The following is a 25,853-nucleotide window of genomic DNA, read 5'->3' on the forward strand; positions in this document are numbered from 1 at the left end:
GTTGCCGCCCACAATCTCAACCAGCCAGGTGACAGTTGGCGAACGACACTACCACCTTCAAGATAACTCAGCATCATACCAAAGCTAGACTCGCAGCAACAATCCAAAAGGATTTATTTTTGTCCATAATTAGCAAACAAGTGCAATTGAGACTTAATTTCCCGCTTCCGCGTAGCTTCCTAGCGGCGCGAGGACATCGATGACACGAGCTTGTGACGTTGACTAGCACACACAAGAAGACAACAGAAGTGCGACGTCGACGGAAGATCGACTCTCCTTTTTTTTTTTGGGTGCCCGGTAACGAACGGACAGTCTCGGTCAACATGTCGGAGTCCACCGGGGAGGCAAAGCAGGCGAGCAAAGAGGTGAAAGAAAGCGAAAATGTCGCGGAGAAATACTCCGCCTTGACGGTGAGCAAGAACACTGAAATGAACATGGAAGAGCTGTCGTCCGCCTTCAGCGCCGTGCCCACTCACAAGCCCGTTAAAAAGGTAAGACTGTAGTCACCAAGCAGGTAGTATTACTAGTAGAAGTGGATGTATTACAATTGTTAACACTAGTTTGCATACAAGCGTATATAAGACGCTAAGTGGCTGTAACATGCAGCTATTTTGGGCAGTAATCGTTTAATGACCATTTAACACCAAGCTAACAGCTCAGCTGTGCCTTTACTAATCCTGTGAATTTATTCTCGAGATAAATACATATATTCATCTATCCCCTGACTACTAGGGCAGGGTTATTCAACTGGCAGCCCGCGGGCCAGATCCATCCCAGAGAACCACATTGTCCCGCTTGAAAGAGACCAACATTTTTTGTAGCAGATTCCTAAAAACACTGAAGCGCTGTCATATAGACAATCTTTAACTAGCTATTTTCGCAGTAGGTCCTGGAAAACAGCACAGTGTTCCTGTTTTTTTTCCCCAAATTCCGTAAATTTGACAAAATAAACACAAATCAGATGTTCACCGCAGAGGACGCTGTTACTCGGAAATATACAAAGTAAGAATATTAGTAAAGGGTGAATACCCCTCCCTCAAAACAGTTTTGGTTGAATGGCCTTGTACTAGGGGTTAGGACCGGGGTCGGCAACCCAAAATGTGCACCAAAAATACAAAAAACATTTTGTCTGGAGACGCAAAAAATTAAAAGCCTTATATAAGTCTTATAATGAAGGCAACACATGATGTACAGTAAGTGTCTATATTAGTTATAATAGCCCACTATCAAAATGACTGTAAAAGTCTTATATAAGTGTTATAATGAAGAGAACACATGATGTACGTGTTTATATTAGTTGTATTAGCCTACTATCAAAATGACTGTCGCATGCTGACGCAAATCTTTGTTGACAGAAATGTTGTGAAATTTAATATTTATTCTACAAATTTTTACAACATTGGAAAACAGTAGTAAAACGGAGGCTTCTCAGAGGGTGAGATAACTCCTGGAAATTACTGGCTTAGAACGGCCAAAGGTATAGATGTGTGTGTCCGAGTTAAAGGAAACCGCAGGCTGTGTTCTTCTAGTCTATTTTTTTTACAATCTTTGCAAGCTGTATAACGTTTGCTGTGGTCTGGAAGAACATTCTGCGATTAGGTGGCGACTTGTCCAGGGTGTATCCCGCCTTCCGCCCGAATGTAGTTGAGATAGGCTGCAGCACCCCCCGCGACCCCGTAAGGGACAAGCGTTAGAAAATGGATGGATGGATGTAACAGCATGGCACACAAACAACTATCAGAAATGCAGCCAATATTACATACAGATAATGTGTCATGAGATATGCAAATATGAATTAAATACACAGAGGACATAAGTAAAATACATTAAATTATCTCAAATATACCTACAAACGAGGCATAATGATGTAATACGTAAATACAGCTAACCCAAATAGCATGTTAGCATCGATTAGCTTGCAGTCATGCAGTGACCAAATATGTCTGATTAGCACGCCACACAAGTCAATAACATCAACAAAGCTCACCTTTGTGTATTCACGCACAGCATAAAATGTTTGGTGGGCAAAATGAGACAAATAAGGAGTGGCATAAAACATGTCTTTCTGTGGCAGCGCCGTAGATAGTTGTACTTGTAAACAAACTACGGTGAGTTTAGGGACTCCCGTAATTAGTAGAATAAAACGGTGCTCACCAATTGATTGAGTTAAACAGTGGGATTTCTAATTATTAGGAAGGTTTGTGTCATGTTTGTCCTCTTACAGAAACCATATTAAAACAAAAAATATATTTTCCCCCCACCTTTTTCCATTTTCATACATTTTTGAAAACTCTTCAGGGAGACACTAGGGTGGCGCTAAAGATGTGGCTCTTGAGCCGCAGGCTGCAGACCCCCGGGTTAGGATATACTCTACTGGGAATGCTGTCATCAATCTAATAAGTATAAGTATTTTTAGGGTCATTATTGCAGATACTGATACTGACCATTTTTATTTCATGATTTAGTCATTTCCTTAATGTGTTGGTCATGATTATAATCAGACAAAAAGTATTCAACACCCCCAACATAGCTTAAACAATAAAACAAAATTGAACCCCAGAATCTCTGAAGGGTTAAATAAGGTTTCCTGTGAGCTGAACAAGGCCATCAATGAGACAGTTAGATTGACATTGAGCCAAATTAGGCCAGATAAACCCTGAGCACAGTTTTAAAGTTGGAATAAAAGGAGGGACTTGTGCTCAGACATGTCAAACAACGAACAGGTGTCAGTTTGTAAACACAGTCTTAAACAATTTATTTTGTATTGCTATTATTTGATACAACATGTGGGTTTGTTGTTCCGTGCCATCAAAAAACCAGGAAGAACTCTCCAAGGTGAGACATATTTGTATTGTGTCGAAGCTAGTGTGTACAAAGTAAGACTGAGCAAAGTAACCTTCAGTTGGTCTAATCGGAAGATTTTGCCCAAACCTTAGCCCAGTTTACTGTCTATCAACAGGAAGTGTTGTGCTAGAGTTATACTTTCACATCCTCATTACTTTTAAAAATGGACACCTTTCCATTGTGTCGCTGATTAAATGTAGAATACTACAGCGTTCTTTCGATTATCACTGGGTTATGTTCCAGACCCCCCATGTGGTAAATTAATTTCTGCAAATAGGGACACTATTTATTATGATTTATGTGACTAATATATGGATTTAAAGTCTTTATAAACACTACGCACAGCTTTCACACACGCTTATGCTCTTAAAACACTTCATACACTTGAAAACCTAAATGGGTACTCGAAAATCTCAATTCACTCAATGGTACTTCAAAATCTGTAATGCACTGAGACAATAGTCTTATTCATCCATCATTGTATACTCGTTTGTAACTGGACCGTTTAGGTTGTTTTAGAAAACGTTTCATCTCTCATGCTTTCAGGCTTCATCATTTCACGCTCAAAAGACCAGAGCAGCTGTCCTGTCTGTTCTTAACAGTCCAGCTGCGATCAATTCCATACCCTGAAAATGTAATGTGGTTGTGAATTGTGAATATGGTTGCAATCAGACACATTGGGTAGAATTGTACTCTTCTTGGTGCAAATATTACAAACGTGACATGCTGTTCTTAAAAACAAAATGGAAATCAAGTCACGGTAATACTGATTATGTAATCCTTCTGGTTATTTGGCAGCTTTTTTTGAGTGATATGAAAATGTGCCGTCTGTGACCAAATCTGCATTTGAACAACATGAAGTGGGTGGGATTAAAAGACTAATAATTGTGTAGGCGTGTGCATGTGCTAAACATTTGGTGAAATCATTATGTACTGACTGAGGTATCTTGGTTTTCGTGAGTAACTGTAAAGGGTCAGACAAAAATGTAAACAAATTTTTCCCACAACAAATAAGACACTTTTGAAGCCAAAGATATAAACACAAACACATGCTTTAGAGAACACTAATACTTTTACATGCAGAATACAATGCCGATTCCCCTTGTAAATCAACTTTATATCAAAGTACAATAAAGTGTATACAATGCATGAACCAAATCACACTGGCTCAAAAAACCTGAAGTAAGTTCTCCCAGCATTAAACATAACAATCACACATCAGTGTGTAAGCCGTGAGCCCTGGTGCCTCAACAGGTATGTGGGATTCCAAGAACTTTGCCAAAAAATATTTTATTTTTGAAGGGGAAACAAAACCCTGGATTGACCTCTGCCAACTTGTGCAAGGTGAATTATGCAGCATCTTGTCATGTAAATCTCGAGAAACGGCTTCCCATTGTTCTTTGTTGCTACGTTATATCTGATGGTATGCGGCCAGGGTTTAGTAGCAGGTCCTTGAAATCAGGTATGAATCACAATTGAAGATCTGACTCACCTTCTGAGCACAAATGGCATCTCACTCAATGGCCAAATGATTGGTTTTTGGTCAATTGTAGACTCTTGTTGCTCAGAATCTTATTTCCTGTTGGAGAATAAGGAATCCAGTGTCTACTCTATTATGTGTAATAGGGCTGCAACTAACGATTGTTTTAATAGTCCACTAGTCGTTTTGTCGAATAGATTGACATTTTTTGACGTTGTCTGTGCGACTTGATATTAAACTCAGTTTTAAAACCTATTCTAGTAAATTACATTGTATCAAAAGAAACATAATTTACTGAGAAAGGAATGGTTTGACTTTTTAAACAAAGTATACAACCACAGTGAAAATATAACATACTTTAAGTGCAATATGTCTTGTAAATATACCATTCAGTGCAAAAAGTATTTGTATCCAGTACTGTTAGGGTTATTTAGCTGCAATTATTTACCTAAAAGTGTAAACATAAACATTCTTGACAGTCTACCAATAAATTGTATCAAATGACTAGTCAAAAATAACAAATCTTTGTTGAAGCATTTTAATAATTGACGTTGTTGATTAGGTCAACTAGGCATGAACAGTATTAATGGTAACCGCGGTAAAACTCCCAACAGTTACTATTACTGTTTTAAATTTAAATGATCATAAAACTAAAATTGATAAATGCACTTTGATAAGCTCACAGATGGACTGGCAACAGCTTGAATGTTTAACTGAAAACAAGTCAAATTAACGTATTTCGCCATTTAGAAACAACATACCCCAATCTAAATTTATATAAACACATTGCAGTCTCTACAACTAAGATATTCAATTGTGCAGATTGAACCTACAAGCTGTGTGTGTTTTTTTGTTAGCTCACAGTGATTGTTCTATACACGGATCAATATAAGACGGAGGTGTTTTTACGGTGCGTTCAAAGACCGCTAAACACAGTTTGACGCCACAACGCACAACAGAAAAATTCTATAATAATAATAGATTCTTTGTTACACACTTCTCATTCAAATGAATCTTAAAGTGCCACAGTACAAACCAATATTTAAAACTTAAAAAGTTTACCCATTAAACAGATAAAATACTAAGACTAAAATAAGAAACACAAAACATGCAAAATAGTGGCTTTTCTAACAGTGTGTGTATTTATTTTAGATGTTGGACGGCGTGACTTGGTTGTTTTAAAGATAATTACTTGTAAGCGACAAGCCAAAAAGAACATAGACAAAATTAATGCCCGATCTTTTGGTGGCAGTCCAAATAAAATTGTAACCTCAACTGCTGTAAGTGAATTAGACGGTGAGCTGACATGAGAAAAAGTGCCTAGAAAATGAATTTCGCTCCCACGTCTAAGCACAACTTGTTCAATGCATTTTTGCATAGATAATACCCTTCTGGACTTTGGGTTAAAAGTTCAGAACATGATACCTAGCCAAATTTTGTCACAAGCCAGAAATGTATATAGAGGTAAATCACAAAAAACGAAAATCTTGTGCTGCAGTTTTGGCTTGTAAAATATGTCTTATTCATTTTGGCAACACAAAATCTTTCTCAAATATCATAAATACATATACCTAACATCTGAAACAAATATTGGTGCCTTAGTATACTCATATGTGAATTTAGATCATGAAATGTAGCAAATTTCTTAAAAAACGATTCAACTGAAGTGATTTGCCCCAGCACAATGAAGCACACACTTATTAAATTTAGCTAAAAGCTTATGTATCATACATTAAAAAAATGTCACAACCTTCTATGTAATCAAAGGTACAAAAGAAGTAACACACCGTGGCCAAAAGTGGCTTAAAATCTAGCAAAATATTACCATGCACCCCAAAACTGGAATAAGGCAAAAATGGACAAGATTAAAATAGATGCAGTAAAGGCCCAAATTGGTATAAAATATGATAAATATTTATTAAAGTAGCAAATTGTTTCACAGCATGTGTCATTTATACCCCCCCCCCCACACACACACACACACAAACACACACAAAAGACCAAAACAAATTTGAAAAAAAAGGTAATACAGACATTATTTAAGCTTTACCGTTAAAATGGCAGTGTGGCATCTCGATAATCAAACATCTTGATAAAGAAACAAAAGTGGCAAATTTTACATGGTGACATGGTGCGTAATTACTCATCAATATCACTTTCATCTGTGTCATCATCCCATGCACCTCTTTCTTCTGTTTCCTTTGAAACATTTCCACAGTTCTGGCAGTGACATAAATCAGTACAAGACATTTTTGCAGACATACATGAACATCTTTCTGTTTCACATTTGCTTGTCTTGCAACCACAGTGGACTACCTGCAGCACACTATCTGGGGCAGGATTTCTAGTCATCCATCTTACTGTTAACTCCCCATCCTCAATGTACCATCCATTGCCAATGGGTGAAGGGGCACACATCATACCAGTCAGGGAATGTCGCATTACTGCTGCTTGGTAGTTTGCCCTTTTGCAGTGTTGGTGGAGGGCATCACTTGTTGGGGGAATGGACAGTTCTGGCAAAGCTGACGATGCCATACAGAATGCTTTGTATCTTGCATCGTTCACGTCTTTGGCAGATGCCTGTCCATACAGGTGGCACACATATTTGCTCAGTGTTTTGAACGTAGACTGGTCAAGGTTAAAACTGCTGCCCAGATTTGAGAACGCAGTCAGGTATTCGTCTTTCTGACAAGCAAGAGAAAATGTCTTCCTTTTGCCCTTGCCATGAAAGGCACTGGTCGAGTCACAACCTGTGAAGGTATGGATGCCAATGAGTGCAGAACAAACACTGTTGCCAAGAGCTGCTGCCACCTTAGCCACGTCTATGATCCTCGTTCTGTTGCCTACTCCCGTGAAAAAATACAAGCTACACTGTAAAGCTCTTTGAAGACTTACAGCAATCACTGCCACATCAGTGTCAGGGCTTTTGATGACAAGAATGGCAGCATCTTTCTTAATCTCAGCTGCCTTCAGCAACTGGCCTTTAAAAGAAAAATAATTAGAATAAGCTTTATTGGCAAAATCAGAGATTTACAAGTAAAAAAGTGTGTGTGTGTGTGTGTGTCTTGAGTGGGGGGTTGGAGAGGTATTTATGACCCTGTGATTTACGACTCTGTGATGTGAGCTGCTGAACTCCCAGCTAAACATTCCAAGATTCAAGATATCTATTGTCATATGCACAGATAAACAGACAGTCACACTGCACAATGAAAAGCTTATTTTGCTGGTCCCCCTTGCAAATTCACAAAATATAAATATAAATATAAACTTAAGCTAAATAAAGAATCACAGAATATAAAAATTAAACAAGAATAAACTTAAACTATATTGCACACTTACAATAAACTTACTAAAAATGTAAATGCTAAGGATGTTTAATACTAATAAATATAATAAAATAAAATAAGAAACAAAAATAAAGAAATAAGATAAAGTAAATTAAAGTGTGGATCTTACAACAGATCTATAGTGGGCATGAGTAGACAGAAGCAGTATTGCACATTCAGTTCACAGTGAAGATGATAATGGATGATATGACAATGATGATGTATAAAGTGCACTATGCATTCTTCAATTATTGTAGCAGCAGTGGAGGTGACATGAAGTCACAGCAGGGATGTGGGTAGTGGTCACAGTTCAGTCAGTTCAGGGATGAGGGGTGAGGTGTGAAGGTGTGCGGGGGGAGGGGTGGGGGTTGTGATGTGTAAATCAGTCCAGGGGTGTGTGTGTGTGTGTGTGTGTGTGTGTGTGTGTGTGTGGGGGGGAGAGAGAGATTGGGGCTGTGGTGTGAAGGTATATGGGGGGATGGGTGGGGCTTCCTTTTCTAGGCCAGTGGTTCTCAAACTTTTAAATTCCAAGGTCTCCCCTTAACTCTGACAGTGTATAAATGGTCCATTTGGTTATTACAAAGTAACAACACATTCTTTCAATCCTACGCTATGTACTGTAACATTATTACTATAGATTCACACACGTGTGTGTGTGTGTGTGTGTGTGTGTGTGTGTGTGTGTGTGTGTGTGTGTGTGTGTGTGTGTGTGTGTGTGTGTGTGTGTGTGTGTGTGTGTGTGTGTGTGTGTGTGTGTGTGTGTGTCACATACCTGCCGACACGGTTTCTGCTTGTGTGAGTTGATCCCTCTGGCGTTTTCCTCCCACACGAGTGTACTTTTCCACTTTTTGACAAATTATACAGATGGCTGGCAGGACGGGGCCGGCAGAAGCAACGGGCAAACCTGAACGAGATCGAAGTTTCTTTCGGGGAGTTTCAGACGTGCCTGCTGACTGACCTGCGGCTGCAGATGGTTCTCCCACCGCCCGTGCGGTCCTTTTCTCGGCATAAAACAATGCAGATTTATCTGTAAAACGTCGGTAGCATGTTGCGTGAAACCCAGCGTCGTCAGGAATAGCGTCAAAATCTACATCCGAGCAATGTTTATAGATTTCTGCCAGATGCTTGTTCTGGTCTTGCAGACAAAGCCACTGTTTTAAATAGTTTCTGTATGTGTCCCACCGTGTCCGAGTGAAGTGCTGGACGTCCTCATTGTTCACAGATGAAAGATGCATATAGCATCTTTTATTTTCCTCTTTACGCACTTTTTTTCTAACTTTTGAGGTCTTTCGTTCCTCTTCACTCTCGGATGTTGTCGTCGCCATAGCAGGTATGTTGTTAGAATAAAGCTGCTACCTGATTGGTCCATGTGACCAAAACCGCGCCACTCCCCACTAGATATCACTGCGCCTCACTGAAAAATAGTACCGGCTTTCAACACCGATTACACAAAATGGGCTAGGTGTCAATTTCCGAACTTTTGGTATCTTACTTACTACCAGTAAATCTATTTTATGAAGTAAAAATGATGTTGTGCCGTTGGTGTGGGAGCGAAACTGAACGATATGAGCCTTGACCACAGGCACTAAATGTATGAAAAACACGGATACTCTCAGTGGAGGGACTTTGAAATCACAGATGCATGGAACTTATGCCGTTACCTAAATATGTCTTATTTTTTATCAGCAAATCCAGTTTGTGGAGGACAAGCAGGAGTTCAGCAGGTTTCCCACCAAAGCAGGCCGCCGTTCGCTGTCCCGCTCCATTTCTCAGTCGTCTACAGACAGCTACAGCTCCGGTAAAAAGCAGCGTCAGTCTTTTTATCGTCTAATTTTAGTCTCAGACTTGTTTATATTACCTTTTGAACTTTTTGTTCTACCTCTCAGCCGCATCCTACACCGACAGCTCAGACGACGAGACCTCCCCGCGGGACAAAACACAGGTCAACTCCAAGGGCAGCGGTGACTTCTGTGTCAAGAACATTAAGCAAGCAGAGTTTGGCAGGCGTGAGATTGAGATAGCAGAACAAGGTAAGACGCACAGAGGACACAAAACTCACTTGACTCTACATCAGGCACAGCTGCACATTGAATATCATGTAATGTATAGCTTTTCTTTGTTGCATTGTGCAGATGTGCTTAATGCGGTATCCAGTGAGTGGCAATGCCTTCCATTCCACCTGTTTCTTACACAAGTGTGTGTTTTTGCTTTGACATCTTTGACATTGTTCTTTCTCTCTCCCACTAATCGCTCCTAACGTTATGTTCTCAGACATGTCAGCACTGCTCGCTCTCAGGAAGAGAGCACAGAGTGAGAAACCGTTGGCAGGTGCCAAAATAGTGGGCTGCACACACATCACTGCACAGACTGCTGTAAGATATTTCTGTCTTCAAGCTTAAACGTAGATATAGTATTTTGTAGGGGTGTGGGAAAAAATCGATTCGAATTCAAATCGCCATTCTCACGTTGTACGATTCAGTATCGATTCTCATTTTTCAAAAATCGATTTTCTTTTATTTATTTATTTCTATTTTTATTTATTTTTTATTTATTAATCAATCCAACAAAACAATACACAGCAATACCATAACAATGCAATCCAATTCCAAAACCAAACCCGACCCAGCAACACTCAGAACAGCAATAAACAGAGCAATTGAGGGGAGACACAAACACGACACAGAACAATCCAAAAATAGTGAAACAAAAATGAATATTATCAACAACAGTATCAATATTAGTAACAATTTCAACATAGCAGTGATTAAAAGTCCCTTATTGACATTATCATTTGACATTTATAAAAAAATAAAAATAAAAATGAACAACAGTGTCACAGTGGCTTACACTTGCATCACATCTCATAAACTTGACAACACACTGTGTCCAATATTTTCACAAAGATAAAATAAGTCATATTTTTGGTTCATTTAATAGTTAAAACAAATTTACATTTTTGCAATCAGTTGATAAAACATTGTCCTTTACAATTTTAAAAGCTTTTTACAAAAATCTACTCCTCTGCTTGCATGTCAGCAGACTGGGGTAGATCCTGCTGAAATCCTATGTATTGAATGAATAGAGAATTGTTTTGAATCGGAAAAATATTGTTTTTGAATCGAGAATCGGAAAAAATCGATTTATAATCGAATCGTGACCCAAGAATCGATATTGAATCGAATCGTGGGACACCCAAAGATTCGCAGCCCTAGTATTTTGTATTGTATTGTAGTATTCCTGTTCCTCAGGACACACTTGCAGTGCCCGTTGTACCCGTTGTTCACATTGCAGGTCAATTCTGATTTTTTTGCTCACATGTGACCTGTATCAAATTTTTTCATGTCAATCAGAACAGTACAATTCAGAATTTTTCAAATCCGACTCGGGCCTCTTTCGTATGTGGATGTAAATTAGATATCTATCTGATTTGACTGCAGTCTGAACGATTGGGTCGCGTTCTTCTCACCAATACATGATCATAAAGCGACGAGTCTCTTCGGAGCAGGCATCGAAGCAAATGTCCCGCAAACTTCGAGAGCCAAAATTCTTGCCCTCTTCTATTGTAGCAAAATTATTTGCAAACATGTATCTGAATCTATGTGCGTGTAATCCAATTTGCGTGCGTGTATACTAATATGTGTGTCTGTATATCAATTCGAGTGTGTGTATTCAGATCTGCGTACGTGTCTTTTTAGAACTTCGTGCGTGTGTTTTAAGTTGTCTCTCTGTCCCTAATCAGAAATAACCCTCAATAGGCTGTCTACTTACTTAGACGTGACTTTTGCCACACTTCTGCCGTGTAAGATTTGAGTGTGCACATCCAGATTTGTGAGAGTGTAATACAATTTGTGCGTGCATTCGGAAGTGCATGCATGTAATACAATCTGCGTGTGCATATCTTTGATCTGCAAGAAGCAGGGACCCTCTATTGTCCGTCTTTATTACACGTGACTTTTGTGACACTTCTGCCTGTACGATTTGAGCAAGCGCATCTAGATTCATGAGTGTGTAATACAACTTGTGCGCACGAATTTAGAAGTGCGCGCGTGTAATAAAATCTGCGTGTACATATCTGAGGTGTGCCTATATTTAACCAACCACGGAAAACACTACGCAATTTAAACCATTTAGAAACAACATACAGCCTAGGTGCGTGAAAGAGAGGAGCAAAGACCCGCCTTACGTTGTTTCTGATTGGTTTGAATTGTGTAGTGTCTTCTGTGGTTGGTTAAATGTAGGCACAGTGGATTGATAGATTGGTTATTTCGATCTGTCTGTACAGCAATTTGAACGTGTAAAAAGAGTTGTTTGTCTGTAACTCCCCCTTGCCTTTCCTTATACTCACCACTAGTGTTTAATGGTGTTCTGCAATGATGTCAACGATGGAGCAAACTCGAACACTTGCTCAGAGTTGCCAAGCTTCACGCTTTGAGCGTGACAGTCAAATGTAGGCACACCTTGAGATACGCACACACAGGTTTTACTACTCGCATGCACACTCAGGAATCTGGATGCGCGCACTCAAATCTTACACAGCAGAAGTGTCGCAAAAGTCACGTGTAAGTAGACAGCCTATTGAGGGTTCTTTCTGATAAGGGACAGACAGGCGACTTAAAACAGACGTACGCGTATCTAAAACACACGTACGCGGATCTGAATAAACACTCGGATTGTTATAGAGACCCACAAATTGGTACACACGCACGCAAATTGGATTACACGCGCACAGATTGAGATACACGTTTACAAATAGTTTTACCACAATAATACTTTCATATGGTTCCTTCTTACGAAGGTCCTGAGTAGTCCTGGGTTCAATCCCAGGACTACAGGGCTCGGGATCTTTCTGTGTGGAGTTTGCATGTTCTCCCCATGACTGCGTAGGTTCCCTCCAGGTACTTCGGCTTCCTCCCACCTCCAAAGACATGCACCTGGGGATAGGTTGATTGGCAACACTAAATTGGCCCTAGTGTGTGAATGGGAGTGTGAATGTTGTCTGTCTATCTGTGTTGGCCCTGTGATGAGGAGGTGACTTGTCCAGGGTGTACTCCGCCTTCCGCCCGATTGCAGCTGAGATAGGCTCCAGCGACCCCGAAGGGAATAAGCGGTAGAAAATGGATGGATGGGGTTCTGTCTTAATCTTCTACGCGCAATAATTCGGTAAACATTTTTTTGACTTTGATTGCACAAAATTCTTTGAATTTGCCACAGATGTGCTAGGGCTAAGACCTATTAGAATTGTATTTATGTTTACTTGCGTAAACCCTGCAGCACGTGTGACATCAGTCATATCTGCATGCAGGTCAGATTGTGTTCACATTAGACATCCCATTTTTTGCAATGTGAACGACTCCATAAAAAGATTGGATTTGACAAAAAAATATGAAATGGACAATGTAGCCATTAATACCAATAGATACGTAACACACTTTTTAGCTGTAGGTATTCCATCGTTGTGGAAGGCACGGAAACAAAGACAACAGAAATGCAGGGACATTGTGCTGTAAGCAGTTGCAAAATATACCGTATGGTTGAATCAAGAACACAGGCAATAATCTTTAATAGGTACACAAAATGTGTGTTACAAGCACAAGTTTGTACATTGTCAATAAAGTAAACCACTTTAAAATCGACTGAGCAATAAACAAGTTGTGATATATTTACAATATACAACTCATTGTATTGTATTTCATTGATAGGGAAAGTGGCAAGATGGCCGCCACATTGGCTGCTACAGCGTGCTGGCATATTTAGTTAAATCTATGATTCCACTAGGGCTGCAACTAACAACTAATTTGATAATCGATTAATCTGTCGATTATTACTTTGATTAATCGATTAATAATCGGATAAAAGGGACAAACTACATTTCTCTACTTTCCTGTATTTTATTGAAAAAAACCCAGCATAATGGCACCATACTTATTTTGATTATTGTTTCTCAGCTGTTTGTAAATGTTGCAGTTTATAAATAAAGGTTTATAAAAAAATAAAAGTAGCTTATGCGCATGCGCATAGCATAGATCCAACGAATCGATGACTAAATTTATCGCCAACTATTTTTATAATCGATTTTAATCGATTAGTTGTTGCAGCCCTAGATTCCACTCATCCACACTCACACTGCTCTAAAGGATTTGTGAGCAGTCACTTTATTAAACAACATTTTGCTTTTAGATTGGTTCTGTTTGTAAAACCTAGTGGAAGTAGCATTCCCATGTATTACACAAAGCAAGTGTTCCGTCGCTTTGACTTTGTGAATTATTTTATATTAGAGTGGCCATTAGAGTGATTCTAGAATATAAAATAACACTAAATTCAAGACAGACCCTCTTTTTGAGATCGGTTTTTCATACAAAACAATCAACTCATCAAGTCCAAAGTGTTGTTATACTTACTATCAAGTGACCAGTTAAAGCTGCTGTATGTCACGGTAAACTAGATGCTTAGAGGCCGCTTGCGTTCGATCATTGTGACCCGCCCTGTCCCTGGTTCAATCCTTAGGATACACACACGCTTGTTGGTGATAGGACCAAAAACCCTGTTTGCATGTATAAATCGCTAAACCCAAAATATAAGACATGTCTTTTTCAGACTTTGGGTATCAAGTTAATCCAAGCAGGGCACAGAGTGCCTAGTGTGGGTGCCCTCTAAGTGTTGTGTTGACATTCCGTCAGATATTTCGTCCATCTTGTTGAGCCTTTTGTGTTACTAAAATTATCAAATAATAAACAAATTAGAAAAAACCTGTTCTTTTTTTGTTTTTTCAGTCAATGGCTTTATCTTATCTGCGTTTGTAGGTGCTGATTGAGACTCTGGTGGCTCTTGGTGCACAGTGCCGCTGGACTGCTTGCAACATCTACTCCACGCAGAATGAAGTAGCTGCTGCCCTGTCAGAGATCGGTATAAACACTAACCAAGACAAAACACATTTACCTAACATGCTGGCAAGTTTCTTCTTTGAAAATGTTAATGACAGACATTATGCATTAAACTTGAAAGAAGCACCATCACTTTGCTATGGGATGGTGAAAGTATGCCATTTATTTAACTGTAGGTCATTCCAGTGGTCTGGCATTTTAATAGCTGAAAGAAGAGCAAGCAGTGTAAATTACATGGAACTGAGTTGTAGGGGGTTGTCTGCTATTTAGTAAGTTGCTGCTGTAGTGCACCATTTAAAAAAACAACTAATAGACGGCCCATAGCCCTTTCCATTGTTGTTATTCTGTCAGTTACATAATTGCAATGTCCTGTAAATATTTCAGCTACACTGCACTCTTCCTGCATAAAAAGCAAGAGTATACTGTAAAATTGCTTGTACTATTAGTGGGCATGTTGCCTTTGATCTCTTTACATTGTGTGTACAGTTGAAAAGTGGTTCAGACCACCCTATTTAAATGAGGTTTTTGTGTATTATTTTGGCATTATGTGCCCTACACATTCATGTTATTATGCTCTATGAATGTGCCTGTTACTACATTACACATATACTTGCAGCATGTTTATAAATGTTGATGGAGGTTTTTGGATGTTTTTTAGAGCGCTTTATAGTCGGAATAGAGATAATTCCATTAGCTCAGTTGTTTGCTGACTTGTGAGCGTTTATTTACGAGTTAGAATGCATGAAAAACGTGTGCTTGTCTCTGATTAGAATTGTGAATGATAGGCAAAATTCCAAAAAAGATGCAGTTCCCCTTTAAGTCACCATTAGCTATAAAATTATATTGCTGAACAGACAATATGTCCAAACACTTTTATTTACAAACCCCATTTCCATATGAGTTGGGAAATTGTGTAAGTTGTAAATATAAACGGAATACAATGATTTGCAAATAATTTTCAACCCATATTCAGTTGAATATGCTACAAAGACAACATATTTGATGTTCAAACTGATAAACGTTTTGTTTTTTTTAAATAATCATTAACTTTAGAATTTGATGCCAATGCGCAATACAATGTAAACCGTTGGCCAACCAAAAAGTAACCACAGAACACTATACCGTATAGTGTTCTGTGGTTACTTTTTGGTTGGCCAAGCGGACGTGACGACAGGCTGTCCTCACTCAGGTTCGCACGGACCTGGAGGGCGTGCCTTAAGTCCGGCTGGAAATCGGGAGAAATTTGGGAGAATGGTTGTCCCGGGGAGAGGCACTGAAAATCGGGAGGGTTGGCAAGTATGAGATATTCTCACTTCTTTTCTTTTGTTGAGCACAAAGAAAAGAACATTTTAGTTAAATGTAAGTTGTGTCTTGGATCAAAGATCCCGTCTACTGCCCAAAACAACAATTAAAAAATCTGCCTGGTTAAAGCTTTGTGTATGTCACGTGTGCCTTCCTTAGGTGAAGCCAGGTTTACAGCTATGTTGTTATTATGCTGTTTGTTACTTATGTATGTTATGTTGCAGCTATTTAAAATAATTTTGTCAATTTGTTCTGGCCTGAAATAAATTGGCCCTTTGAAACATATCTTTGTCTTTGTGTGTTGTATGTAGACCACATTGCTTAGCAGAGTTCAGTGATGCAAATGCATGTCAAGTTGATCAACACATTGTATTAATCTCCAGTGCTGCAGTACTGAAATGAAGGCTAAAAGGGCATTAATGGGAGCTTTAAAAAAAAAAAAAAAGTAGAAGTAACTAAATAGTTACTTTTCACAGTAACGCATTACTTTTTGGTGTAAGTAACTGAGTTAGTAACTGAGTTACTTTTAAAATAAAGTAACTAGTAACTGTAACTAGTTACTGGTTTTCAGTAACTAACCCAACACTGGTAATCGTGTCATCATGACCAAAGGGGAAGCGAACCATCCAGACTGTTATCGACGCAAAGTTCAAAAGCCAGCATCTGTGATGGTATGGGGGTGCATTAGTGCCCAAGGCATGGGTAACTTACACATATGTGAAGGCACCATTAATGCTGAAAGGTACATACAGGTTTTGGAACAACATATGCTGCCATCTAAGCGCCGTCTTTTTCATGGACGCCCCTGCTTATTTCAGCAAGACAATGCCAAGCCACATTCAGCACGTGTTACAACAGCGTGGCTTCGTAAAAAAAGAGTGCGGGTACTTTCCTGGCCCGCCTGCAGTCCAGACCTGTCTCCCATCGAAAATGTGTGGCGCATTATGAAGCGTAAAATACGACAGCGGAGACCCCGGACTGTTGAACGACTGAAGCTCTACATAAAACAAGAATGGGAAAGAATTCCACTTTCAAAGCTTCAACAATTAGTTTCCTGAGTTCCCAATCGTTTATTGAGTGTTGCTAAAAGAAAAGGTGATGTAACACAGTGGTGAACATGCCCTTTCCCAACTACTTTGGCACGTGTTGCAGCCATGAAATTCTAAGTTAATTATTATTTGCAAAAAAAAAAAAAAGTTTATGAGTTTGAACATCAAATATCTTGTCTTTGTAGTGCATTCAATTGAATATGGGTTGAAAAGGATTTGCAAATCATTGTATTCCGTTTATATTTAAATCTAACACAATTTCCCAACTCATATGGAAACGGGGTTTGTGTGACAGTCTAAATATGTTGACACACGCATAGGACGGATGACTCCTTGTCCATCACCTGTTTTTGCAGCACACACTTTTCAGACATGCTAAATAAAGACACAAAATAGCGCCCGCAGAACAGTGATCAGCCTTGAAAAATTGCGTGTGCTGAATGATTATCTTTGCATATCCTCCTCTTGGTATTGTGGCCGTTCTAATAATCAGCATATACTCTGCATATTCATGAAGACAGAAACGCTAAATGGATTGGGCTCCTTATTCTGCTCACTAAAGAGACGCTATTCTCTGCGCACAATTTCACTAAATCAGCTTTGCATGTGCTGTCAAGTTTGCATGTGTTTTAGTATGCGCAAACCTCTCTAAATTTCATCCAGTCAGGGAGCTGCTAATAGGACATTGTAAATATCACCTGTATAATACGTTTCAGGCGTGGCTGTGTTTGCCTGGAAGGGCGAGTCTGAGGACGACTTCTGGTGGTGTATTGACCGCTGTGTCAACAATGAAGGATGGCAGCCTAACATGGTATGCTAGAAATAACTGCCATGCAGTCTAGAAACGAGCTGTTTGAACTGACTAATGAATATGATCTCCCTCTGCCTGTTAGATCCTGGATGACGGAGGTGACCTGACGCACTGGATGTACAAGAAATACCCAAATGTATTCAAGAAGATCCGAGGCATCGTAGAAGAGAGCGTCACTGGGGTTCACAGGTTATCTTTGGGCTGCAATAAATACGCAGGTACAATGTGAAGTGACAACAGTATCTTTGCAGGTTGTACCAGCTCTCCAAGGCTGGCAAACTGTGTGTGCCAGCCATGAATGTAAACGATTCTGTCACAAAGCAAAAGTTTGATAACCTTTACTGCTGCAGAGAGTCCATCTTGGACGGGTAAGTAAGTCCGTCGGCCAATCCAGAGTGTAATGTCCAAACATTTGTACATTTTGTTTGTTTAGCAGCTCTACAAATAGAGATAGTTAAAGCCTGTGATATGTCAGCAATGCAAACTGTAATAGCTCTGTTAATTTTCACCAAGGCTGCCAATGAATAGTTTAGTACTCTCTAACAACATGCGCACAGCTCTGGAATGGGTAAGCAATTTCACCTGTCTTACTCCCAGTCCGCGCTGCAATTTATTACTTCCCTCTGATTAATAATCTGCCAGCAAGACTGTTGTCTTGTGGCAAGTGTTCCATCATAAATTTAGATGGCTCGCAGTAGAGAGCAGACCTCTGCCTAGGTTTCAAATTGTTTTCCAAATCATTTACTGAAAAATAAAATATATAGGAGGAGTAGCGCCATACTGAAAAGAAAAACTGTAACATAAAACCAAATGTAATACGACTGCTGGAACAATTATAATTAGGTTGTAATAATAGTAGTTGACAAAGATAGAGATGTAAATATGTCACAAGAGGAATCTCAAACTGAAGTCTGAAGTCACATTATTGCAAGAATTAAAAAAAATAAATCACAGTATTGCATTTAAAAACCTTCATTTTATAAGAATTAGAACTTGTAGAAAAAACTTAATCTTTTTTTCTACATTTAAAACATTTTCTTCTGGTCTACATAACATGTAAAGGTGGTGCTTTGGTCAAAATGTTTATAGATTATAATTATGTTTACAGACCATCCTTAAGCCGCTTTATTACCATCTCTTCAGAATGCGCTGTTTTGTGGGTGGTCTTATTAACGTCCCTTCAGGCCAAGTCTTTTTTGACTGTGTCTTCTCCCCGTCAGCCAGTTTTTATTGCTTTCCTATGGAGTCTACTGACAGATTTAAGTTAGAACTATGCACTACTTTGTATTAGAAATGGCAACAGCGGAGAATTTTAGCATGCATGTGTATCTACGAGCCAGTTTGCCCTACAACAAGAAGATGGAGGAATATAAGGAACGTATTGACAACAATGTCGGACTACAACTCGATAGAAATGGTGGACTAGCGCAAAGCTCTTAAAAACCTCTACCATATATGGAGATATTGCTAACGTAACTAAAACAAATTCCAAACGGCTCGTTTGAAAGAAGACAAGATTGTTTTACAAATATCTTCGTCATAACTCCATGGCTTAATTTCACATTTTTGAGACTTATGGGGATCACAATTACACCAAATCAGGTACCAAATAGTAGGAAAAGTTGGTTTTGCATAATAGGCCCCTTTTAATATTGCATTGAAAACTAGTAGCTTTAGTAATATTACCAGTGCAAAACATTTTCATTATAATTATTTTATATACAAAAATGATAAGTGGTGTCCCGATACAATATTGGTCACGCGTATTGATCCGATATCATCATAAAACAAATAGGTTATATTGGATTGCATCTAAAATCTCCGATATAAGTGCTCCGAAAACAGCAGTCCTGAAACGTTTTTACTTGTGCAAAGCTAGATAGCCAGTTAACATCTAACATCTAAATGTCTTCCAATAAGCACACATTGTTCTTTTCTTCTATTTTAGTCAAGTCATTTACCCAAGGTAAACACAAGGTACACAATAGCACACAAGCTAAACATACAGTACGTAATAAGCGTCCTTAATTGAACAATATTGCAGTCTAAAACAGCACATTTGTCCATATAAACAAGTATCAAAAAATTATACCTTCATGTTACGTACACATACAACGTCTCCAGGATAGAAGCAGATAAGAAAGTATCCAGTAAAAAATGTGTTCGTATCATTCAACTTACTGCGTCATGAACTTAACTTCACAAATTATTGTGGCAATTAGGTGTCTTCAAAAAAACAATTACCCCTCCACTCCAAATCATAAATAACATAAGTTCATTACAGACAGTAAATAATAAATTCATGCCGATTTGTTTTGTTTGACTAATTTCACTTGATTAAACCTTTTCTAACATTCCACACTATAAAAAAATAAAACATGTAAGATTTATGCTCATATCGTAACGGACCAATATCTGTATCATATTGGAAGTGAATATCATTGTGTCTAGAATCCTTAAATTACAAGTGCAAAAATAAATATGAGCGTAAAGTTGTAATATTACGCTGGTGAAAATTGTTTTTATGGCAGTGAAGTCGTAATATTACTAGAAAGAAAAGTGATGTAATTGGAATAAAATTGTAGTATTACAGAAAAAATATTTTTATTTGGGAATACAATTGTAATATTGTAAAATAAAACCTTTTTTTTACAAGAATAATGTTTTATTAATATGAGGAAAAAATACATCTTAAGCTAGTTTTCACTTTGGCCCTAATACTCAAAAAAAGAAAACGTAATTGTTGCAGCTAATGACTCTGCAGGCTTATAATTGTTGGTGTGGTATAGCGAGTCCTACAAGGCTCATTGGAAGGTACAGTAGCAGCACATGTGCTAACTACTATACTCCATTGTTTTTAGCTTGAAGAGAACCACAGATGTCATGTTTGGAGGCAAACAGGTGGTTGTGTGCGGCTATGGTGAGGTGAGATACTACCTGTGGGACTTTGCTTACACAATATTTCCTTCAGTCAATGGAACGGCAAAAACACTTGTCAGACCTCAATGCTAAATTATAGTTTGACGATTCTTAAGCATGTTGTTCAATGTGCCTTCAGACAAGAGGTCTTTACTTTTACAGTACAGTGTTTTGTCTTTTGCAGGTTGGGAAAGGTTGTTGTGCCGCATTGAAAGCTCTTGGAGCCATCGTCTACATTACTGAGATTGACCCCATTTGTGCCCTACAAGCTTGGTGAGCGAAGCGTAAAATAACATATTAATAATAAAACATAACCGCAATACACCCGCAGTTGTCACTGTGCTGATTGCGGCTTCTTCTGAACAGCATGGATGGCTTCAGGGTGGTCAAGTTGAACGAGGTCATTCGCCAGGTTGACATCATCATCACATGCACTGGTAAATCCCCTCGCCTTAGAATGATTGTGTGGTGCTTACGGATGCTGCTCCTTGTCTGCAGGAAACAAGAATGTGGTGACCAGAGACCAGCTGGACCGCATGAAAAACGGCTCCATTGTGTGCAACATGGGCCACTCCAACACGGAGATTGATGTGGTAAGTACCTAATTATCTACGGAGCATTTAGGGGTATATAAATGATACTAATTGATTTGAAATTCAATAATTTTAAATACGTTATAGAGGTCCCACCATAATGTATTTGAAGTGCGTTGCCCAAAATCTAGCCTTAAAAAGTACACAGTTTAAAAGTGCTTTTTGTAAACCCAAATGACAACACGCCGTTCTGTGCATTTGTATCATTAATGCTAATAAGCTGTGTTTGCTCCAATAAGCACACTCTAACTTTGTGCTTATCCAACCTTATAAACGGCATTCAGTACATAAATGAAGTGTGAAGTGAATTCTATTTATATAGCACTTTTTCTCTAGTGACTCAAAGCGCTTTACATAGTGAAACCCAATATCTAAGTTACATTTAAACCAGTGTGGGTGGCACTGGGAGCAGGTGGATAAAGTGTCTTGCACAAGGACACAATGGCAGTGACTTGGATGACGGAAGCGGGGATTGAACCTGGAACCCTCAAGTTGCTGGCACGGCCACTCTACCAACCGAGCTATACCGCCCCATAACACAACAACGTAACTTAAAGGAGTGGGACAGGACGACGTGAACGTTAGCGACACTAGCATAGCGATGTGAGCTACACGCTAACATTTTAACATTGACATCATGCTAACTTAGTCTATTGGTGAAGAAAAATGAAATAATCAAACTTACAGCTTCCAACTCTGTCGCTGACTGACAGATAGCTGGCTGAGTTCCAGGCTGTATTTTATGATGTGTAGAGAAGCCTGTTTTTAAATGTGTTTTTACAAAGCTTTCCTTTATGAAATTAGTGGGCGTATTCACTAGACAGGCTCATCTCGCTAGTGGCGTGTCAGAGGTGGAATCATGTCCATTAGGAATTTTTTTTTTCTTTCATGATGTCATGAAAACAGAATTTTTAAAGCGAGCATTTCAGTGCCTCTTTTCTCAAAAGAGGAACAAACAAGTGAGGGAGATGATTGTTTGATGCTTATAAACAAGCTTTAGGGACTAATGTTACTGTTGAAGCATTATTTAAAAATCCACTTTTTCATAATAGGGGACCTGGAAATATTATTTTGCGATATTACGTTACAATATTTTGATTATCATCAGCTGTATCAAATGACAAAATATGAATATCAAACATACTACAGGCAAGCCTTCGCACGCCCGAGCTGACTTGGGAGAGAGTGCGCTCTCAAGTGGATCATGTCATTTGGCCTGATGGCAAGAGAGTCATCCTGCTGGCGGAGGTGAATACACACATTCTTATTTAGCAAGCATGCAAGACTAACTTGTGGAAAACATGCTCATGTTTTTTTTATTGTCTTGCTTTTCAGGGACGTCTCCTTAACCTCAGCTGCTCCACTGTTCCTACCTTTGTCTTGTCCATCACAGCCACCACTCAGGTAACCACTGACAGGCTGGGACTTAGACACAAACGAGTCCTATGTTACACAAGAAAGTGTAATTTCTTCAGTGCTGTTCCATCAAAAGCCATAATATAATATTAAACATGTGTACTCACTTTTTTCATCATCTCATGCACATTTTGAGGCCCTGGCTATGATTGAGTTGTACAACGCTCCAGAGGGACGATACAAGCAGGATGTTTACCTACTGCCCAAGAAGATGGGTACAAATATTACAAATGCTTTGATTTATGATTGATTATGTACAGTAATTCTAACGTTCTTTCCAAATCTAGATGAATACGTGGCCAGCCTACATCTGGCAACCTTTGATGCTCACCTGACGGAGCTCTCAGATGAGCAGGCGAAATATTTGGGCCTTAATAAGAACGGTCCTTTTAAACCCAACTACTACAGGTAAATAGTCAAAGGGAGGTACCGGAATCCCTAGTGGTACTGGAAAGTACTGCAGGGTAATAGCTGAGATTGAAAGCAGTACCAGTTAGAAGTTTGGACACACTTTCCCATGTTATTGAAGGAGAACGTGTATCCAAACCTTTGACTGGTAAGGTATACAACGAAGAAAATAATAATTTACATTTAAACTGAAGCTATCTTAATTCAGATTTGTTTATTTTTTCTCAAGCTGTACCTCACACTTGTCGAATGAATGGTGAATTAAAATAGTTGTAACGTATTTAACATCTATTTTTTTGGTCTTCACAGGTATTAGTCTGCAATAAGCCAAACCAATGTGTTGAGGGTCGCCAGGCGCATTGCCTACTTCCTGATGTTCACATGAAGACGCAGTGTGTGTTCTTATTTGTCACATCAAATGCATTTCTCACTGTCTTTTGTCCTTGTTAGAGCCACATTAGTGCACTATGCTGTGTGGTTCATGCATATCAACCCGATATTGGCGCATTTGCATCAATTATATTTAACATTTTTAGAATGATGTGCCAAATAACTGTAAGAGAAGATGAATAAGGAAGTGATTTAAAAAATTGTGTATATTTTATGTGTGGAAAAAAGTCTAGTAATACTTCTCTGGGTTGTGAAGCCAACTCTCGAGAAGTGACTGATGCCTTTTAATTTGTTGTTGAGCTCTAAAGCGATTGGTTTATTAAGACATTTTAAAGCAATGCACTGGCATTTTGAAGTACTTTATTACATGATTTAAATCTATATATTTTATTTGCTGGCCCTGTAAATTGAATACATTCCAATGACAAGCTATAAGAGCTCTTTATTGTTGCACTTGTCTCTGCTAACACTGCATATAGGTGTAGCGCTACAATAATATTAGGAAAATAATTAGTTTGTTTCTGGAAAAATAGGGATAATAATAACGTATCCACCTCAGGGTATTTACACTTTAGCATTGATGTAATTGTCGTGATGTGAACAAAAAGATCAAACAGTAAGGCCATACTGTGGCAGCTGGACAGTAGATTTTTATTTAGTGTATATCAGGTGCTGTAGTCACATACCTGCATGCTGCCTCGGCAAATACAGTGTTTGTACTGTATACACCGCCACTAAGAAGTTTAACTTGGAGTGGCATTTCTGTCAATGGTAGTTGTGTTAGCAGCACACCTGACTTATGCAGGCTTTTTATTAATACAAATGCTATGAATTATGCTACATTTACTTGTGTTTTCAATGAATGATTCATTTACAGCAGGGGTGTCAAAAGAGCGGAACAGCTGCAATTTTCAGGTCGTAGCTCCTTTTTTTTAGTGACCTTGGACATAATGTCAGAAATACTGTTAGGTATTTAAAATAATTTGCTCTGTCACCTGTAACACAAAGCTAAGATGGGAATGTTTTATTCAGATCACTAACAGTGTTTCCCAGACTTTCATTACTTGTTCTCCTCTCCTAAACACATTATAATGAGACTGTCCATACGTGCAGCTTGTCATTACAATTCTGTACAGCAGGTAGTGGTATGCATTGTCACTGAGCTTCTTAACACAAGTCATACACACCTGGTCTGCCAGAGAATAAGCAAACAACTTTGACACTATGTTTAGTGAGTATTCATCAGACCCCCTTTTTAAATGTAATTTGTGTTTCTAAGCATACTTGTTTTGCTTTTCATGTTTTTTGCTCACTCTCCTACAGCATCCGTATTTATGCAAATTAGATTATGTTGTCTTCCGATCTTTTGCAGCCCACACGTGTGTTTCTATTAGCCTGTGGCACATTCAAAACATAGAATTAACACCAAAGCAATTAGAATAATGATATTTAACGGTGTAGCACTTCTTCTTCATCCTTTATTTTCCCTTGATAGAAAAGTTTGGACGCCCCTGATTGAAGTGATTATACTAGCTTGCTTCATCTAAATCAAAACTCACGTCATTACTAGCCCGCCTTAGAAATGTGGCGTATTCCTGCACCTTCCTTGCAACTTCATGAACACTAGAGCCAAAGGTATCGTTACAACATTACGGCGCCATTGTCACTGTAACCATGGTTACTGGCCAGTTGACAGTGCCTTGTGATTCACTTAGTACAATTTAACTGAACAAGTGTTTTTATTATTTATATTTTTGACGCTGAACATGGTTGTGATTCTGCTATGCATTTTTCTTCTGTCCAAAGTATTTTAACCAAGTTTGGAGATCGGTATTTTAGTGTCTGAAGTCTACTTTTACTATCTAGTCTTTTTTCCCCCTTCCACGTCATTATAAAGAGCACTTAATACGTCTTCTCTAATCTATTCGTTTTGTGTCGACTGACAACTCTTTTAATCATATATTGGTTTAATTGATAGGACATATGCATGTGTGTTTTGTCAAAATTGGATAAAATATGCACACCACTGTGATTTTTACAATTGTACGACTGCTGGTTTGAAGTTTTTGACGTGAAAACAAACTCCTGTATTACGCTTTGAACACTCAAACTGTTGTTTAGTTCTAAAACACAATCACAACACGATATGCTCTGAAAAATTATGTGCACCCTTCCCTTTAATAAAAGGCTGGCAACTTAGCAAATTGACCCTGGTGAATCTTTATTTTTTTTATGTTGTAAAAAATCACTAAGATAGTTATAAAAGCAGGAGATGTAAAACAAGGTGAGGACCTGGGGTTTAATCTGTGATAACAAATGTTTATATGTATAGTTTTCATTTCATATGGTACAGGCCAATAGTTTGGACACACCTTCTCATTCAATGTGTTTTCTTTATTTTCATGACTATTTACCATGAAGAAGGCAAGTGTGG

At 38.6% G+C, this 25,853-nt stretch overlaps 1 protein-coding gene across 2 annotated transcripts; it reads left to right on the forward strand.

Annotated features, from left to right (window-relative positions):
• LOC133653874 (S-adenosylhomocysteine hydrolase-like protein 1) lies at positions 1-25,637 on the forward strand. 2 transcript variants are annotated; one of them, XM_062053665.1, is made up of 17 exons: positions 1-491; positions 9,337-9,448; positions 9,537-9,680; positions 9,922-10,022; positions 14,451-14,553; positions 17,599-17,693; positions 17,776-17,882; positions 17,945-18,061; positions 20,555-20,618; positions 20,797-20,885; positions 20,979-21,049; positions 21,111-21,205; positions 22,355-22,453; positions 22,541-22,609; positions 22,758-22,836; positions 22,909-23,029; positions 23,339-25,637. In XM_062053665.1, exons 1-17 carry the CDS (start codon positions 324-326, stop codon positions 23,343-23,345), a joined length of 1,641 nt encoding a protein of 546 aa, XP_061909649.1. In that variant the 5' UTR covers positions 1-323; the 3' UTR covers positions 23,346-25,637. The 2 variants fall into 2 exon arrangements, with proteins under 2 accessions (XP_061909649.1, XP_061909658.1); XM_062053674.1 differs by lacking the exon at positions 23,339-25,637 and having other exon boundaries at positions 22,909-23,033.
• Positions 25,638-25,853: the final 216 nt, after the last annotated feature.

The sequence above is a fragment of the Entelurus aequoreus genome, linkage group LG01 (assembly GCF_033978785.1).
Source record: "Entelurus aequoreus isolate RoL-2023_Sb linkage group LG01, RoL_Eaeq_v1.1, whole genome shotgun sequence".
NCBI classification, from domain to species: domain Eukaryota; kingdom Metazoa; phylum Chordata; class Actinopteri; order Syngnathiformes; family Syngnathidae; genus Entelurus; species Entelurus aequoreus.

What these genes read in the sequence shown, in the direction of transcription:
- LOC133653874 (XM_062053665.1), top strand. Translation starts at nt 324, where the DNA reads ATGTCGGAGTCCACCGGGGAGGCAAAGCAGGCGAGCAAAGAGGTGAAA. An exon ending in TGCTGCCCTGTCAGAGATCG is followed by an intron (nt 14,554 to 17,598) that starts GTATAAACACTA and finishes AATACGTTTCAG; the next exon opens with GCGTGGCTGTGTTTGCCTGG. An exon ending in GAGTCATCCTGCTGGCGGAG is followed by an intron (nt 22,454 to 22,540) that starts GTGAATACACAC and finishes CTTGCTTTTCAG; the next exon opens with GGACGTCTCCTTAACCTCAG.